The sequence below is a fragment of the Indicator indicator genome, chromosome 3 (assembly GCF_027791375.1).
Source record: "Indicator indicator isolate 239-I01 chromosome 3, UM_Iind_1.1, whole genome shotgun sequence".
Classification (NCBI taxonomy): domain Eukaryota; kingdom Metazoa; phylum Chordata; class Aves; order Piciformes; family Indicatoridae; genus Indicator; species Indicator indicator.
This window is the reverse complement of record NC_072012.1, coordinates 17,597,305-17,615,434: the sequence shown is the minus strand read 5'-3', so window position 1 is coordinate 17,615,434 and position 18,130 is coordinate 17,597,305. Positions and strand designations below refer to the sequence as shown.

General features: G+C 43.1%; 1 protein-coding gene across 1 annotated transcript in view; it reads left to right on the top strand.

Moving 5' to 3' along the window:
- The first annotated feature begins 1,796 nt into the window (after window positions 1-1,796).
- FRMD4A (FERM domain containing 4A) overlaps window positions 1,797-18,130 on the top strand; it is a 197,240-nt gene continuing 180,906 nt past the window's right edge. Inside the window, exon 1 of the mRNA XM_054399433.1 lies at window positions 1,797-1,889. Coding sequence (XP_054255408.1) covers window positions 1,797-1,889 — 93 coding nt within the window. The remainder of the gene's footprint in view (window positions 1,890-18,130) is intronic.

Genomic DNA, 18,130 nt, shown 5'->3' with positions numbered 1-18,130 from the left:
TTGCAGCTGCCTTTGTTCTCTTTCTGCACCGGTAGATTTTCAGTGGCTCTGCTGGTGTAGGCAAGGGGTCCTGGTGGGCAGCTGGGAAATGCCAGCCACCTCATGCTTAAAATGCAGGTAGGCAAACTGTGAGATGCGGCGGGGGGGCATTAGCAATTGTTACAAACTCTGCAAGAAGTACAGACCCTAACTCTGCACCTATTCCACATAAAGAACCTGCATTAGCCAGTCATGCTTAAGATATTTCCATCTTTTCCTGTCTCTGACTCTCTTTGGCAAAGACATATGGAACTAATTATGAACAAAGGCCGATTGTTTGAATATGTAGAGTTTCCCACATCAAGCTGCTGCTTTTTTTTTCTTTGACTAGTTTTAATGCATGTGCATATGCTGAGCAGATACAGTGTTTCTCTTCTTGATTTTAAACAGTTGCTTTAATGTCATGTCCCGAACACCTTCACCTTGACTTTTGGACTTGGATCAAAACAAAGTATTTTTAGTTCTGCATTAAAATGAGAACAATACATGGAGGAAGGGACTGGCTCCACAGCTCAGCAGATTTTGCTCTCCCAGCTAGATTGCTCTGAGGAAAAGAGTGTGGGCCAACATCTTTTCCATTTTACTAAGCAAATTCAAAATGCCTTTGTGGAGTTGGTGGACTGGGAAGCTCCTGCTCTAAACTGCATCTGGACCAGTACCCGTAACTGAGAATGGAAATGAACACAATATCCAACCCACATGTTTACAAAATCATAGAATCATACCTGTCTGATGTGGGACAATTCCTGGTGCTGGAGAAAGTCTGTGGGAAGGAAAAGTATTCTTCTCATTTTCAAAACACGTGTGTACAATTTAAAGTCTAAATATAGTTTCAAACTTTTCTTCCAAAGAAAGAAAATGTCATTGTCTACTAGTCTCTGAAGTGTTTTCATAAAAGAAAAAAAGAAGGCATTGAGACTAATTGTAGTCTGACCCTAATTATAGGCTCTAATATAATTATTTTTTATAAGGACACAGACAACCTGTAGGTTTCACTGAGCAGCAGGTTTCCACTAACACCTGTGCCTCCAGAGATGAGAGTGAGTGCTTGTGTCTGTTCTTTGCACGTCTGTGTGCGCTGCGGTACCCGGTGCTGTACGGACCACACAGCCTGAGTCAGGGAGTGCTCTTGCTTAGCTGAGCAGCCACAAGGATCTGCTCAAGCCCTATTCTGGGTATATGCTTTCCAACATCTAGAAATATCTGAATATAAGCTTTAATCTCTGCACCAGATGGTGATACACCACATATTCTTTTTTAGGTGGACATGTGATCTATAGCACAGCAAACCAGAGGGGTCTGTAGTCACATGGCAAAATGTATAATAACTCTGATAGAGCTTTGGTTAGACAACTGACCTGGTTACCATCTGTAGCAACAAGAAGCAAGCTTGACATTTTTGGAACATTCTCCCCAGAAGCTTAATTCTTCCACCTCTGTGGCACAGCAATTCTGCTGAGCAAACTACACCGAGAAACAGAAGGAAGCTAAAGATACACTGCTTGAAGCATGTTGTTAAGGTTACAAGGCTTAGGGTTTTCCTTTTTTTTTTTTTTCCTTTCTCCCTTTCCCCTCTCCTTCCCCCCTCCTTCTTTCCACTAAGCCACATCTTGACTCATAGTCTGATGTGAAAACCCACTCAGCTATTTGATAGTTGGGAAATCTAAATGAGTCTGTAAGTTCTTTCAGAGGAAGCCTGTGTATGATGTGAACTCTCTCTGTCACACACACTCACACACACGAGTTAGTTCTGCACTATGGTAGTACAGGCATCTGTGACTCCGGGTAGGACCCGAAGACTTTTATTCAAAATCCCATATGGATCACTGAGGAGACGCAGTGTGGAAAGGGTAAGCTGTGATTTCTTTGTCCTGAATGCATGCCAAGAGGATGAGGAGGGTACCATTTGATAGCAGTTTTCTGCCCCAGTAGCAGTCAGAGCTAATAGGGGTTATGTCATCCTGTGCAGAAATTACTAGTGGTGTGTGGCATGGTGTGTAGAAACTACTGTTGGTGGGACCTGCATGTTAATGAATGGGATTTAATACCAGTCAGAGGCTGTGTGATAACTTAGGATTGAAACTGGTGCCAGGAGGAGCGATAAGACAACATGCAACAATTAAAACTACTTAAAGGCTTCAATAATACTCCACAAAGTTATAATTTCTGAAATAATAATTTCTGAAAAGGATTGTTTCTAATAATCATTACTCATTGAGACATTGTGATGGTGTGTGGTGGTACCAACCTGTAGCAGTGGGGACTAAATAATAATGTCAAACAATAATAGTAAATAATAATAATAATAATAGTAATAGTAATAATAATAATAATGCCAGGGTGATGTGGAAAAGCTCACTATCAGTGAACATAGATGCAGGTGCCCACCAGTGCCTGTCCCACCTGAGATGCAGAGCGAGCAGTTGTTACACAGTACAACATGGGCTACACAGCACATGTTACATACCTCTGGTCAGTGACAGCCAAGGTGATACAACGAGACTGGCAGTCTCTAGCTAGATGATGCCATTGCTTTCTTACTCTGACAGGCATAGCAGAGAGTCCCAGGGAAGCTGGAATTATGTCATTAACTTCCTGGAAGCATGTTGCATTAGCAGCAGCACTTGGAGGACCAAGGGGATACCATTGAAGGACTGACAGGCTGGCAAAGTGGTAGCGGCTGGGACATGAGCCTCAGAGAGTGACGCACACCTGTGGAGCACTGTGAGCACACACCAAGCTCACACTGAGCTCACACTTGGTGCTTCAGGCTGCCTTTGCCTGATGAGAAGCCTCTGCTGGAGATGACATGGGTGGCACAGCACCCCCTGAGAACAGTGACACCTTGCACACCCCCTCTGCTTGTCACTGCTGATACCTCCTGAGATGATGCTTGGCTGAAAGGAATGGGCACAGTCTGCACTCTCTGAGCCAGAAGGGGGTTGGGTACCAGGGCTGGCTGAGGGATGCTTCACTCACTGGTCCATGGCTGCTGGTAGGTGTAGAAGCTCTACAAGCCAGAGGAGTTCAAAGATGCGTTGCATAAGATTAAGGGAAACCTTTGCTTGAGGCATTTGTTTTGCTGAAAAGCAGTTTGGTGGCAGCTGAAGCCACCTGTAAGCTTACTTTGAGTCTGCTGAAAGTGTCACTCAAAAAAAAAAAAAAAAAGTCTGGTTTCAGTCATTTCAAACCAAAATTTTTTGCCTGATGTTCCTTTCAAACAGTGTGTAATTTCATTTGGATGAATGCCTTAATGCCTTCTTTTCTTTTTTTTAAAGGATGCGGAAAAAATCTCAAAAATTAAATGCGGCTTAAAAACTGTTTCATTTAACATTGGGGGGGGAGGGGGGCAGGTGTGTCTTTGTTTTTCTTCCTTCTGCATTTGGCAAAAGGGAAGCAGAATAACTTTTTGTCAACCTGAAACATATTTTTTTTTTGCCTTTCCAGTCTGTCAAGCAAACCAATGATAATCAATTATTCATACAGCTTTGGTCTGCTATTGTTTCACTCTTGCTTGTTGCTTTGGAGTGCATTCAGAAAAGTCCCTCCTGGTAAATTTGATCTTTGTGGTTGAAGATGCCTGTTCTGAGAGGGGCCCAGGGCAGGCAGTCCTGCCTGCAGCCTTAACCTGCCCTGGGGAAAGATTTTATTTGTATCCAACTGCTCAGTGCCCAGCACCACTGTAACATCAGCCAGTGCTGTCCCTTCTGGAGAGACACTGCTCTTGCTGAACCAGGGCATAGGAGGTGGGTTGGTACCTCTACTGGCTTTGCAGCTGCTTTTGCAAGTGTAGGGAGGAAGAAAATCTGATGTCTTCTTCCAGGGCAGTTTCCTGCAAGGTGGCAGATGACATTTTGGCCAAAGCAAACTCTTAGCTGCTGCTGGCTACAGTGGGTCCCTCCCTGAAAGGACTCATGCTTTCACACAGGCCACACCTGAGACACAAGACACAAGAGCCTAGACACAAGAGATACAACAGTGCGGAAAATGGAAGACAACTCTTCTCCATGCATGCACACATCCCCTTTGGATGCATGCTATCCATACTGACCTCTCCTGGGAGGTCAAGAGAATTAATGTTGTTCAGCTTGGAGAAGGGAAAGCTGCAGGGAGATGCTGCAGCAGCCTTTCAGTACTTAAAGGGGGCCTACAGGAATGATGAGGAGGAACTCTATCAGGGAGTGCAATGATCAGATAAGATTAAACTGATGGAGGATAGATTTAGCACAGATACTAGGAATAAATACTTAATAGTGAGGATGGTGAAACACGAGGACAGGTTGCCTAGGGAGGTCATAGATGCCCCCTCCCTGGAAGTGTTCAAGGCCAGGATGGATGAGGTTTTGAGCAGCCTGGTCTAGTGAAAGGTGTCCCGGCCCATGGTGGGGGAGTTGGAACTAGGTGATCTTTAAAGTTCGTTCCAAGCCAAACTATTCTGTAATTCTATGATTCTGTGTGATGGAAAGGTGCAAAAACCAGCAGTCCACTCCCAGAGTGTTTTCAGGAAGTAACCCCATGGTAGGGACCATGGAAATACCTACAGAAGAAGGTGCCAGAGAAGATTGATATTTATATACCAGGCAAGAATGGGTGCGTAAGGATGACCAGTACTGCAGGGCACTTGTCACTGTGTACTCACTTAACAGCTTCACACACAGCCCAAGTGAGTAGCTGCTGTCAGGGGGGGCTACGTTGTATTTTAACTCACATCCACAGTTTATTTCTCTCTTTCCCACTTCCTGACCTGAGGTTTAGGCTTCTTGTCAGGCAAATACTGGAGCCTTCTATAAGGGTTTCCAAAGGATTTGGTAGGATGATTTTTGCAGCCAGCTCTTTTTTGTCCTCAAGCTCTGTCCTTCCCATTATTCTCTGCACCTCATCACAGAACTGTCTCATCAGGCACCCGGCCCATGAGGTTTTGGTCAACCTGATCGAAGCATGCTCTCTCTCCCTGGAGCTACTCCCACCAGTTGGAGACTGAAGGGCAGATCCCCTGCACTTGGGGTCCTGAAATTCAGAATCCACAAAATCCTAATGCAGGAAGGAAAGACCCAAAGTACAATCCCAAGTGAAGAAGTGTCACACATAAAACCTGAGCAATGTGTGGTATGCACCCAGAAGAGAAAATGACTTTGCAAAGGCTTTTACAAGTCCCAGTGAAAAAAAGAAAAGGAAAAAAAAAAGCACAACAGACAACAGTGCTAAATATTAGTAGCTATTGCACAGAGACCATCAAACATGTCAGCTGAGGCAGAATTGAATTTTGTACCACGGAGCACACCAGCAGTCAGTGCCAGGTCTGGAACATGAGTTGGGTTCATCTAAGTCAATGCTGATGTCTATGGGACATAGAATCATAGAATCATTTTGTTTGGAAGGCACATTTAAGGTCAAGTCCAACTGTTAATCCAGCACAACCAAGCCACCACTAAACCATGTCCCTCAGCACCACATCTATATGTCTGGTGACACCACCACTCCCTTGGGCAGCCTCCAGCCTCCAGTGCCTCACAGCCCTTTTGGTGAAGAATTTTTTCCTAATAGCAAAACTAAACCTGGCACAACTTGAGGTTGTTTCTTGTCCTATTGCTTGCCATTGGTTGTCCTATTCTTGTCCATTCTAACCATCACCTTGGGCTCACTTCAGAATCACTGCAGAGACTGCAATCAAAATATCCTACAGGGGTTGCAGAGGGTTCCCCTGGACACCCTAGTTTGGCTGAATCAATAACTCCAGGTCTCCTTTAATCAGCGTATATAGGAACACCTTGGTTCCCTAAACCAGGAAATATGAATCCCATCCCTAACAGTATTACTCAAAGACAGAGCCCCCTCCCCACCAGATCTTCCTTCTCTGGATCTCCTTCCTCACCAGCAAACTTGCACGTTAGATGTGTAGCCTGTTCTCCCTTTGCATTATTAATGTGAGATGGTTTATGCCTATGAGCTGTTATTGTATCCATGTGCTGCGGATGTGTGTGAGAGGAAAATGAATAGGAGGCCTGCTAATGTCTAACAAATGGCCCAACACCATTCAGAGATCTCTTTCTGCTCTTTCACGGCACTGGTAAAGAAGAACACGTATTTACTCCTTTTCTCAAGAACTCTCTGGCTGTTTTCCAGCCACGAGAATGTTTCTCACCGCAAACACAAGGCATTGTTTCTTGAGTTAGAAAGCCTAGAGAAAGCATGCAGCTTCCTTGTATTAAAAAAGAGCAAGTCTGTCTTCTCTGCTGCCTTCAAGGCTCAAAGAATGATACTACAAATGTTGTGTAAAAGGAAGGCCACCTCCAGTCTAAATGAAGTGCTGTAAGGAATGAATCAATCTGGGAGAGATATGGCCAGGAAAGCCATTTTAAATTAGGCCTTGCAGTTTGCACCCCAGCTTTAGGTCCCAGCTCTCAGCTGTGGTAAATTAAAGGCCCTGTGCTCAATTGTGTCAGTGGATGTTTGCAGCTCAGCAGGATTTTAGTCCAGATTGCTTTTTTTATTTCTTGTGTCTCCAAAGGAGATAAGCCATGAACACTCATTCATATCATGACTTTAAAACATACCAAGAAGAGATAAATCCGCAAATGGATATTTATTGCCATAGAAAACAGATGGCAGAAGACATAGCTCCCATATTCTCATCCCAAGATGCAAGCACATTAAGAATGCAGCAGGAAACATCATTCCTCCTATAAATAAATTTCTCTTGAAAAGAGAGAACCCAGAGCTGAAAATATTAATCAGTCTTTCTATTCTACAGGCCAAGTCTGAGGCAGGTTTTCCCACGCTATTCTGCAGTTTATGGTGATCTTTGCTTTTGGCAAAAGGAGATGCTGCCTTCAAGCAAATGCAGCAAAAGGGTTTGAGTCTTGCTGCAGCACACACCTACTGGTGCTTTCATTACTGAGTTACTGATTTTCTTTTTCTCTTAGACAAGGCATAAATCAGTTATTCTTTTTTTCCAGCATGAATTCAAGAGCAAAGTGGTCAGAAACCTCTCACACCAAGGGTTGTTCTGGAGGGTCTGGCAAGGTGGAATAAGACAGATCCTGCAGCATTCATGGTGGAGTGATCCTCCCGTATTAAACTCTCTCATGCAAGCTTCTATGAATGATGTTGTGAGCACTCATTTTGACACCATGACTGAACAAGTGCTTCAAGGGAAGTTGATCTTTCCGCTTCGTGCAATTTACTTGCAAACTCTTACACTGACATGCAAGTCCTGCAGACCTTTGCCTAATTCAATGACATTTTTTGGACAAGTCTCTTACCTTGACAGCATCACTACCAATCTGATAGACACTGTGGTGACAGCAGAGTTGCTCATGTACTGTGAATAACAAAATGACAGTAGATATTTGAGTGTAAAAGTTGTCCAAGAGAGAAGAAAGACCTTGAAACAAGTAATTCCTGTTGTCTTAGCTTTTTTTCTGGAAGTAATTCAAGTTGCAAGGTGATGAAACCAATATGCAAACTTAAAGTGGTGAAAAAAAAACATTTTGCAACACACTTTATTTGCAATGAGTGCTTCACCAGCCCAATAGACAAAGAATTGTATATTAAAAAAAAAGATTAAGAGGATAAGCTTAAGTAGCAGATTTGTCACCTGTATAATTTCTGATGTAATCTCTTGTGACTGCTGAAACATCAATTTCATCTGCTTCATCTGAGCTTTATCTTTTCTGACCTGTTCACAAGTATTTTGGAGGAACTGGTTTAATTTGAACTCTACCTAGACAGATAGATGTTTGGCACACTCTCTCAGGTGTCTAGAAGTTGTAATATTTAGTGGCACTTCTGAAAGGTGTAACAAATCAAAGCAGACTTCTCTGTGAAATGGATCAGGAATTGTGCCAGGCTTTGTCCCCACAAACTGTACGCAGGTTAACAGTGCAAGAGGTGAGAGGATGGCCGAGGCTAATGGATAGTGACTGGTGAACTCTTCAGAGTTCAGAGCCAGAATACTGTTCAAATCAGCTTTCAAATGGTTGGAGCTTAATTGAATTATCAGAAGCTCTCAAGGCTCAGAGACCTCATGAGCTCACAAGCAGAGGATCTGCTGTGAAATTTCCAGTGCTGCAGATTCCTATTTTGATCAGAAAATGAAAAGCTTTTTCATTATAGTTTGGCATTTGTTGTCTTCTCCTTGGCCAGACAGCAAAGGTAGGTCAGAGGACAGAGCAAAGGCAAGCCAGGGAACAGAGGCTGGGAGCCAGAAATGAGCTTAGTGTTTTGGACAAAAGGAAGGAGAGGATTATGTGAATCTGATCATAAAGCTTTGGAGAGAGTGGAAAGGTTCCCGTAGTGCAAGGACATCTTTGATTTTCCAGCTAATAAGCCCACACAAAGGCTTTTCTCGGGTAACGATCATGCCCAGATCATACCCCCATCAGTAGCTCAAAACTCAAGAGTTACAAAGGTTTGGCACTAGAGTAGTTGCTTCCAGATTCTGTTCTGCAGCCCAAAAGACAAGAACTTACCCCTACAAGGAGCTTCCAAGAAGAGCTTTTCCATAGGGAGGCTATGTTTCATGCAAGATCAGCAGGTGATAATTGAAAGTAGTAGCTTGAGCTTTTGAAATAGCCTCCAATCTGAAGAGCCACTTCTAAATCAGCTTCGAGCCAGGACTTATCCCTGGAAGGGCTCAGGCATGCCTTCAGCTGGGCATAGAAAGCCTCTATATATTTCTCAATTTATGATCCATGCAAGGGATTAAATGTTGCTTCAACAAATTTCCTGAACAAACAGTGTTTTCAAATACTGAGTGCAAAGTACAACACAGCCTTTCTCCAGTTGTTAATCGCTTGATCAATCTTTTCATCTGTTTAGATCAGGATACTGTAAGTGTATGAAAAAAAAAAAAACAACAAAAGATTAAACACACACATACAGCCCCCAAAAAACCAAAATTATGGATGAGTGGTAAACTTATCCCTCATAGATATTTTCCATTTTCACTCTTCAGACATCTGTGGTCCAGACCAAGCACCAACACAAGTCTGGTTAAACACTAGCAGTTACTTTAGTGAAATTCACAAACACCAGGGCACTCTTAACCAGTCTGATAGAAATGATGAAAAAGGCCATTCTGTCCAAAAGGAAATCTGTTATGTAGGTAGTCACATAGTTGATGTTTTGCTGATTCAAGAAGTTTTGAAAGTTGAATTTAGATTTCAAACATACTTCAAAGTTCTGGTCAAACATTCTGTCTGATTTTAGCTTATTTCCTGGTGAAGTATACATTATTCTCATTGTGTCAATCATTTCTAATGGCTTCCAGGAAACAGTGATTTTTTCATTCTACCAGATGATGGATATGAGTGATTCTTATGCTTTAATTTTTCTTGTTGGGACCAAAGTATCAAGCTCTCCAAATAGCACAGGGAAGGAGCACAATTAGTCTCCACTTCCCAAAGATACCACGTGGAAAGCTTTTGAGAAGATAATGGGCTGCAAATGATGCCATTTAGTCACCAGCACAGACTCTACAGTCCAGCTGTACTTCTAGAATATATTTAGAAGGTATAATTAGGGTTGTGAACAAGTTTCTTAACTGAGGTTGAAATTCATTTTAGTTTCCAGCACTCTCTTTATAAAAGCCACCAAGACTTGATGACGTGGGACCATGGATATCTATTTTCTCTCCATGTTTTGCATCATCATAGATTAGGTAAACTGTGTGAAATGATAGCTAAGGACCAATAACCTGCAGTTAATGCTGATGCACTGAGCATCTGCCTTTAGAGATCTGTGTGCATGACAGGCACCATTTTACGGGTTTACCATTTTAGTTCAGAACAGAAATCACTGTAAGAGTGAACCAAATTGGCCTTAACTCAAAAGTTTCTGCCACAGGGAGTTTCTACCCTGCCAACTCCCAACAGATTATTGATGGATTGAGATGTATTTTGGAGAAAATAATCTAAGAGCGATTAAAGGTGAGAGTTATGTTCTTGCTAGTGCATAAGTCACATGTCAGCTACCTTCCACCTGTACCTTTAGCCAGTGTACATTTACTTTTCCACAACACTCCAAAAAAGGTCTCCAACACCTTGCTTTATTAATCCTTTTGCTGTACATTCAGGAACCCATGTATGTCTCTAACCACAACATTGTAATATTATTGGCAAAGGAGCATCTTAGGAAGCTGAATGAGGATGACAACTTTCTGTCTTTCAGTCTTCTCTTAATCAATCTTAATGCATCAGCAGACAGCAGGGAGGAGGAGGAGCAAGGTTAAAACCCTGTAGGTAGTTTGTCCTCTTTAAAGGTCCAGGTTTTCACAGAAAACCAGAAAAAAAGCAAGTTGCAAATGTTTCACAGGCTCTCCTTTCCTCAGAGCAGAGATCAAAGCTGTTACTGTTGCCTGAGGGCAGAGCCTGGAGTTCCTAATTTTTGAAAATATTGTCAAGAAAATCTGTCAAGGCTAATGTGATGGATGGTCTGTTGAAAGAGGGAAGCTTAGCAATCCTGGGTCACAATTTGAAATGACTCCTTATAATACATCGGACTTTACATATTACAAAGGCTCCACAGATACTTATCCTCTCCAGAACTCTGCAAGACCCAGTCAGTGGTGCTGTTCCCACTTGGCAGCAAGGACGCTTACAGAGTGAAGGTGAGATGCCCACACTGTGCAAATCAGGGGGTGTTTGAAGCAGGATCAAATTTCAGGGCTCTTGTTGGCTAGAAGTGCACATCCACATCCCTTTCCTCCCTCTTCAGCATCTCTCCACCCAATCTGTGCTTGCAAACTACACGAGGGACTGGGAGTAGGCTTTCTAATTTTCATAATTTCCACTCTGAAATGTTGGAATACTTCCTTTTTTTCATCCTGTACTTTGCTGTAATGTGCCCATTGTGTATCCTCTTGTAAACTTTCAAATGCACCAATAGTGGCAGTTTCCTGCAGCTGAAAAAAGGATTTGCTTCAGTTACAGCAAGTGGGATCCTGGCCAACGAGAGTCATAAAACCAGGCAACATTGATTTTTGAAAGCACAGTTTTGTTAGTGCATTCCAATGCATCAAGTCAGTCACTGGAGAGTGGTTAAAGTGGCCTTGGGGCCAACCTCCAGCTTCTGGAGGACGGTGTCAGCAATACTACAGGCTTGGGGAAGTGTGGCTGGAAAGCTGTCTGGCAGAAAGGGACCTGGGGAATCTAATCGACAAGCAACTGAATATGAGCAAGCAGTGTGCCCAGGTGGCCAAGAAAATCAGTGGTGTCCTGGCTTGTATTAGAAATGCTGTGTCCAATAGGAACAGGGAGGTGATTGTCCTCTTGTACTCAGCTCTGGTGAGGACACACCTTGAGTATTGTGTCCAGTTTTGGGTACCTCGATACAAGAGAGATTTGAAGGTGCTGGAGAAAGTGCAGAGGAGGGCAATGAAGCTGGTGAAGGGCCTGGAGAATAAATCCTATGAGGAGCAACTGAGGGAGCTGGGACTGCTTAGCTGAAAAAGAGGAGGCTGAGGAGGGATCTCACTGCTCTCTACAACCTCAAAGGATGTTGTGGAGAGGTCGGTGCTGGTCTCTTCTCACAGGTAATTAATGATAGAAGAAGAGGGAATGGCCTCAAGCTGCAACTGGGTAGGTTTAGACTGGACATTAGGGAAAAAATTTTCACAGAAGGAGTGGTCAGGTATTGGAATGGGCTACCCAGGGAGCTGGTTGAGTCACCAAGCATGGATGTATTTAAAGGTCTTTTGGATTTGGTGCTTTGTGATATAGTTTAGGGGTGAACTTTGTAAAGTAGGGTTATAGGTTGGACTTGGTGGCCCCTTTTCTTTATGATCAGTCACAGAAAATTGTGCAGTACTGGCCAGAACCTGGGTTGCAGCAGCATTCTGAAAACATTTCATTCCTGAGCTTTGGTTTTTACTAATCCACAGATGCTGTTATGTGCCCTAGACTGGAAGGGAAATCAATGCGAGATTCAGGACAAGGGTGTAGGCAGCATGAATGTTTTCCTCCAAAGGACAAGAGATGGTGTGAGGTCTCTGGACAACCCTTACTGAGCCCAAGCATTGGCATTTTTTTCTGAAGTCAGCAGCTTCCTTTCCCCAGGAGTCCTCTGTTCAAGGGACTCAACATAAAAGACCTCTGTCAGCATATTTTAGAGAAATTCCAGGTGGAATCCCTCAAATCCAGATACTCTGAATCACTTGAAGATGGATCAGGCAGCCAGGCTGTGTACCACCACACTCTTGCACATAGACACTCTTCCATGAAATAAACATTTTGCAAGGAGAAATTGCAGGAGAGGCCTCAAATTCCTTGGGCACTAGCCTCTGAGAAACCCTCTGTTGTTTGTGTTTTGCAGCAACTGTCCATCAGGGAGGCACTGACCATCTCTCTCTCCCAGTCCCTAGCTCATGAAGCCAAGAAATACCAACATGAAAAGGTCCACATTCTCATATCCTGGAATGAACTGACCATGTCTGGTCAGATGGGGACAGAACTCAGAATATCATTTACGTAGGCTTTTCTTTCCCATGACAATTTCCCAACCAGAGCTTAAGTAAACATGAGATCATCACCAGTTTGCAAATGCTGAGATTTATGTCTCTCCTGGTCACATTTTCATAGAAGCAGCAATACACTTCCATTCTGACTCCTCTGCTCATATCTTAATCAGTCTTCTGACAAAACCAAACCCCTGTTTTGAAATCAAACAGGTTCATAGAGAGTGTTCCCTGCCGAGGCAGTGATCCTTGTCTCACTGGTCCACTGCCCTGTCCTCTGTTGATTTTGGTGGGCTTCAGACATAAATCGTCCCAAAGACCATTTCTTTCACTGCACAGAATAAAAGCCCTATTGTTACAGCCACAATGCACTTGGGACATGTCTCCATTGCTCTTCAGACCAAGGCAGTCACTTAATGGGATTGTTCTCATAGCTGAGTACCCTGTTTCATCTCCTTGTCTTGATGGTGCAGAGCAGTTCCAGTCACTATACCAGGGGAAGGTGTGGGTGGTGGGGTTGCTGCTCTCTGTCCCCTCATTTTGTCTGAGCAATGGGGTGGAGAAGTGTCTGTAACCAAATCCTAGGCAAAGCACCATGATGGAAATGTGTAGTTGTTTATATTCTTCCTGACTCCTGCAATAACCCAAATGAGGTCAGCCAGGACCAACTTTGCCTTGAAGTGCCTAGTTCATACAGGTCAGGAAAATTTTCTGGCTTTGCAAGGTTGTGGCATGCCTTGTAAATTGATGCCTGTCCATGGCAAGATTGAACCCCAGTTCCTGCCCCTACTGTCAAGACTCTTAGAGGTTTTCCTTCAACCTACATGTGCATTGTTCATTAATGGCAATGAGCCTTGCATTGCCAATATTTGTGAGCAGTTCTGCAGGAACCAAGAACTTTCCATCCCAAACAAAGAGGGAGTGGGAACCAAATCAGGGCAACATAACAGCAAGAGCCATGATCATAGATCAAAACATGTCTAGACCCATTGAAGCTTCATGTCTGGGTAGAGATCCTGCTGGGACTGAGCTGCATCTGGAGTTGCACAGGGTGTGTGCTGTGTGGGACAAACAGGAGAGGGCATAACATGGCACTTCAGGCTGACACTGAAGGCTTGGTGGGAGCTGCCGGAAGAAATGAGAGCAGTCTTGCATGTGGTTGAAAGAGAATTGGATGGATAGAATGTGTGGCCTTAAGAAATGCAGAAATGAGTGTATTTCAACCACATGAAGCTATTGAACTTGTGAACAACATTAGCTGGGTTTTAATCACGCTTTTTTTCCAAGCTACTGTGGTGCTTGGGCAGAACTTCCAAGTTAATCAGTCTCTTAAAAGTTCCTATATTTGTCTTCCTTAGACTTGAGATTTCTTTAAAAAAAAAAAAGAAAGGAAAATCTGCCATATCCTTCAGCTGCAAATGATTTAATAGTTCTTGGCTTTGTGTGATCTGAATATTTTCTTGTTCTCTTGCTTTGCAGCTGTGACCTACTTAATTACAAGCAGGAAACAAATCCCAGAGTCATTAGGCATTCTGCTTGGCTTGAAGAAAAGGAAAAAAAATTAAAATATCATGTTTTTAAATACTAGGATGTCCTTCTTAATAACAGGAAGTCAGGCTCCAGATAGCAACAGTGAACATTTGAATTCTTTGTGGATCAAGATAAGGGCAGCAAAGAGCTGCCCTTTTATTTTTTATTTTATTTTTTTTTATGGCATGGATGTTTTGGGGGCAGGGGAAATGACAGCCACTTCCAACAGCCAAAATGCGAATGAGTCATAAATTGTTAAATCAAGAGCGTAAATCCTCTTTGTTTTAACTTCTGAACAGCTTCAGTCTGTCTGCTCTACACAGAGACAGTGAAGTGACTGACTTCCTGCTTCAATCCAGCAGCTTTCGATCCATTTTCTCCCCTTTTCAGGTATGAGCAAACAAGCTAGACAGCAAGTTTGGATTCCACACAGCAAATCATCGGGTTGGGAGGCAGAGCATGGGGGATTTTGATTAACTGCTCTGCACCTCTGCAGACAGAGTCTAGGCTGCTATCTATAGCTCCTCAAACACAGCATCCCGTCTGAGTATCCTGGTGGGGATGCGGGTGTAACAGTAGCTACAGAAAACAGCCAGAAAAAAGGGAAAGCCAAGACTGCCATTCTCTGTGACTGGCTGTCCCACACAGGCACTTCAGTCCTCTTGTTTATCTGCAGCTCTGGGAGCAGCTTAATAATACAAATCTCTTAATGCATTATGAGGCAATAGAAGCTGATGTTTGTACAGGGTTTTAAGCCAACCAACACAGAAGTGCAACTTATCATCTTCTGTCAACTGTGCATGCATTATCACTGTAGATGGCATGGATCCAGCACTGTCCTACAACACAAATGGAGATTTTCCATTAGTTCAAGCCACATGGGTCTGTGTTTTGGGAGCAAATAGGGTAGAGGTCAACTCTTAGGCTGTACTGAGAAGATCTAACTGGTCCCAGCTGGGGAGATGTTCTCAGCATGAAGATCTGCTGCAGTACAGTAATCCCCCTACACGGACTCCTAAATTTCCCATTTGCAGATTAATCATACAGTGGCAATAGAAAGAACCAAACTGTCCCACGTGAGTCTGCCCCAGCACAGGTCCCAATGAATGTTTAAGTGTCTGCACACACTGTGTCCTGGGGTGCTAGCAGATCAGCACGGCTCACTCTGGGACCTCTGCAACCCAGAGCCAACAGAGCAAATACCTTTCTCCATGGCACCTTTCATACAGGCATTTAGCATCACCTGAATTTATACAGCACTACTCTCACAAGGAACATTTAAACACATAACCAGTCTTCACCTCAGGGAGCATTTATTCACTCACAGTTATGCCTATTTTGATAATCAGTGTAGGAGCTTTCAACACGGAGGGTACATTATTGATTGGAGATCTCATAAGTGTTTCTGTTTATGGAATATGACCAGTTGGCTGTCTAGCAGGCTGAACACATATTTACTTTTTAATGTAAAACAGCTCCCCTGGGATTTCATAGCACCTGACAAATGTCAGTGAATTAATCTACTGAGGAAATGGAGATCCATCAAGTTATGTGACTCGTCTAATGTTCCTCAGGAAACTGATTACATTTTGGAATAGGACCAGATCCCTCCTCATTTCTGCTCTGAAGGTCACACCTGACCTTTTTATATTGCATCTTTTCTCTCTGTCTGGTGACAATTACATCCTAACCAGCAAGGAAAGTTACTTATACGTAATGATTGTAAGGTGCTTCGTAATAAATTAAATACGAGGGCTTCAACTTCAGCAAGAACAAGCTTATCTATCCATAAGTGAGATCAAACATGAGAAATATGGACCAATGATTTTCTGAAATATGTTCCCTTAGCCCCCCTTCTTTTCAGTGAAATGCTCAGGTCTTGTCTGTGAACAGAAAGGACTTTGTATTAGTCATTGAATACAGTGAGTGTTACCACTGGGTCTGAATCAGACAGACTACTTAAATATATCTGCAGAGTAAGTTGGAAGAAAATTTTCTGCTGAAATGGGCCATTTGTGCTGTGTGCAGGCTGGTTTTGCATAGGCAGCAAGGCTGCCCTTCAGTCAATTATCCATCTTGCCACAGGGCAAAACTGTAGACTGGCTTTTTATGAGACACAAGGTTTGTCCTCTCTCCCAGGCAAACAGTGCCAGTTTAGAGATACCTGCAATGTGAAGCAGTGTCCTCCAAGCCACAGCACACAGCCAAGGCCATTTTGACAGCTTGGCTGTCATGGAGGTCAGGCTCCATGAGGCTCTGAGCAACCTGATCTAGTGGAGCATATCCCTGCTCACTGCAGGAGGGTTGGACTGAATGACATTTGGAGGACCCTTCCAATCCAAACCATTCTATGATTCTATGTTCTGATAGGGGGTAGGAAGCAGAAGTTAAATGTATAACTCAAAATTATATGAGCACAGGAGTACTGAGGAACTTCTCATAGAAGGAAATACTTCTTCCAGTCATCTCACTAACAAAACCTTGAAAAAAGAAAAATGTGACTGAAAAATATGAACAGTCAGGTGTGTTCAATCCCCAGTCTGAAACTTAGTGTCCACCTGATGGGCACAAACTCAGGTTTGTCTTGGTTTGTGTTACTTCACTCCTGAACCTTGCCAGAGACTGTTTTAGACACAGGTGAATAATGTGTTAGGACAGAAGCTCAACTGTTGATGAGGTTTGCATTGCCCCTGTTCATACCCACCTCTGAAATAGGCTAGGAGGGCTATTTCTGGCCAAAAACATTTCTCTGAATCATTTCTGCACAGAATACCAGAGAGCAGCATGATGATAAACCTTGGGGTGATGGTCATGTTCAAGCATGTGGTGCTTTGATTGGACACCATGGTCACAGGTTGTTACAGTCCCCAGCAGGATCAGAGTTAATCGTAAGCTTGAGTTTCCAAAGCGAATAATCATATTTAAGATCTCACCATTCACTTTCTGTGACTCTACTGCACTATTTACTTAATACATTGTCCTGACCTACATCCGCTCCTGCAGACTCATTCAACACAGTGTTAGTGGAGAAAGAGGATTGAATAGCAAATCTCTGCACAATCTCTTCCACATTTTTGCCTAGCAGAAGTGAAAATCACTTTAGCTGATGGAATATTAGGGACAAGTACAAGCCCAGCTTTATAGGATTCACCTACTTTTAAACCTTGTTAAATCACTAACACAGATTACTTTAGGGAATGAAATGTGTATGATTTGAGGCTATGACATCCTCTCCTGTGTCAGTCCATAAAAAGCTCTCCAAAGCGAGGGTGTGGAAGGAGCTGCTGTTCACATAATGGGAATACTTAGTGCTACTAGAGCACTTTACATTTTCAAAGAGCTTCAGAAGTGTTATGATCAAGGTAGATGACTAGAATAGTAAATTTTCCTTCAGTTATTAATGTGAAGCAGCAGTTCTTTTTATTAGGAACATTTCAGGCCATATGGACTTGTGAGAACATCTTGAGGAAACTGGCCAGGATTTCTGACTCCTGATGTTCATCCTAAAATGTAACTAGCTGAGAAAGTCAACAGTTTCCTGAATTTTCTCTGTAGGGGGGTTGTAGGAATGTCAGTTGTGGCCCTCCAGGGGATGAGGGTTGAAGGCTATATATGTCTGGTTTTGGCAGTGTGTAGATGACAGAAAGTACCTAAAGTGGTGCAGGCACAGCCATCGCATTTGCATGGGGCAGCAGATCTTTGGGAGATACTTCCAAGTACAGCATCTTGAACTATAGCTCCAGAGAGACAGGCTCTTCTACAGCCTTAGTACCTCCTCTAAAAGACTGTGAAGGTTCAAGCATTATCATTTTCCCTGTCTTGTGGCCCAGACAAACTGAGATCATGATATTTTGGCAATCCAAAATGATTACAAGGTCAGCAGAACCTCAGCTGATCAAAGCTCTCAGAAGCCCATTATGGACTTTTTTTTAACCTTTTTAAATTCAGGTGAGGGGGGTTTTTGCCTAGAACATATATGTTGTATAACATACTCCTCAAAGGCTAAGGATTTGCTTCTTCAGGTCATTCCCAGCTCCTTTTAAAACCCCTCCCTCAAACCTTTCCTTATATGACCAAAGTATAAAATCTGCAAAGGTATGTGAAATA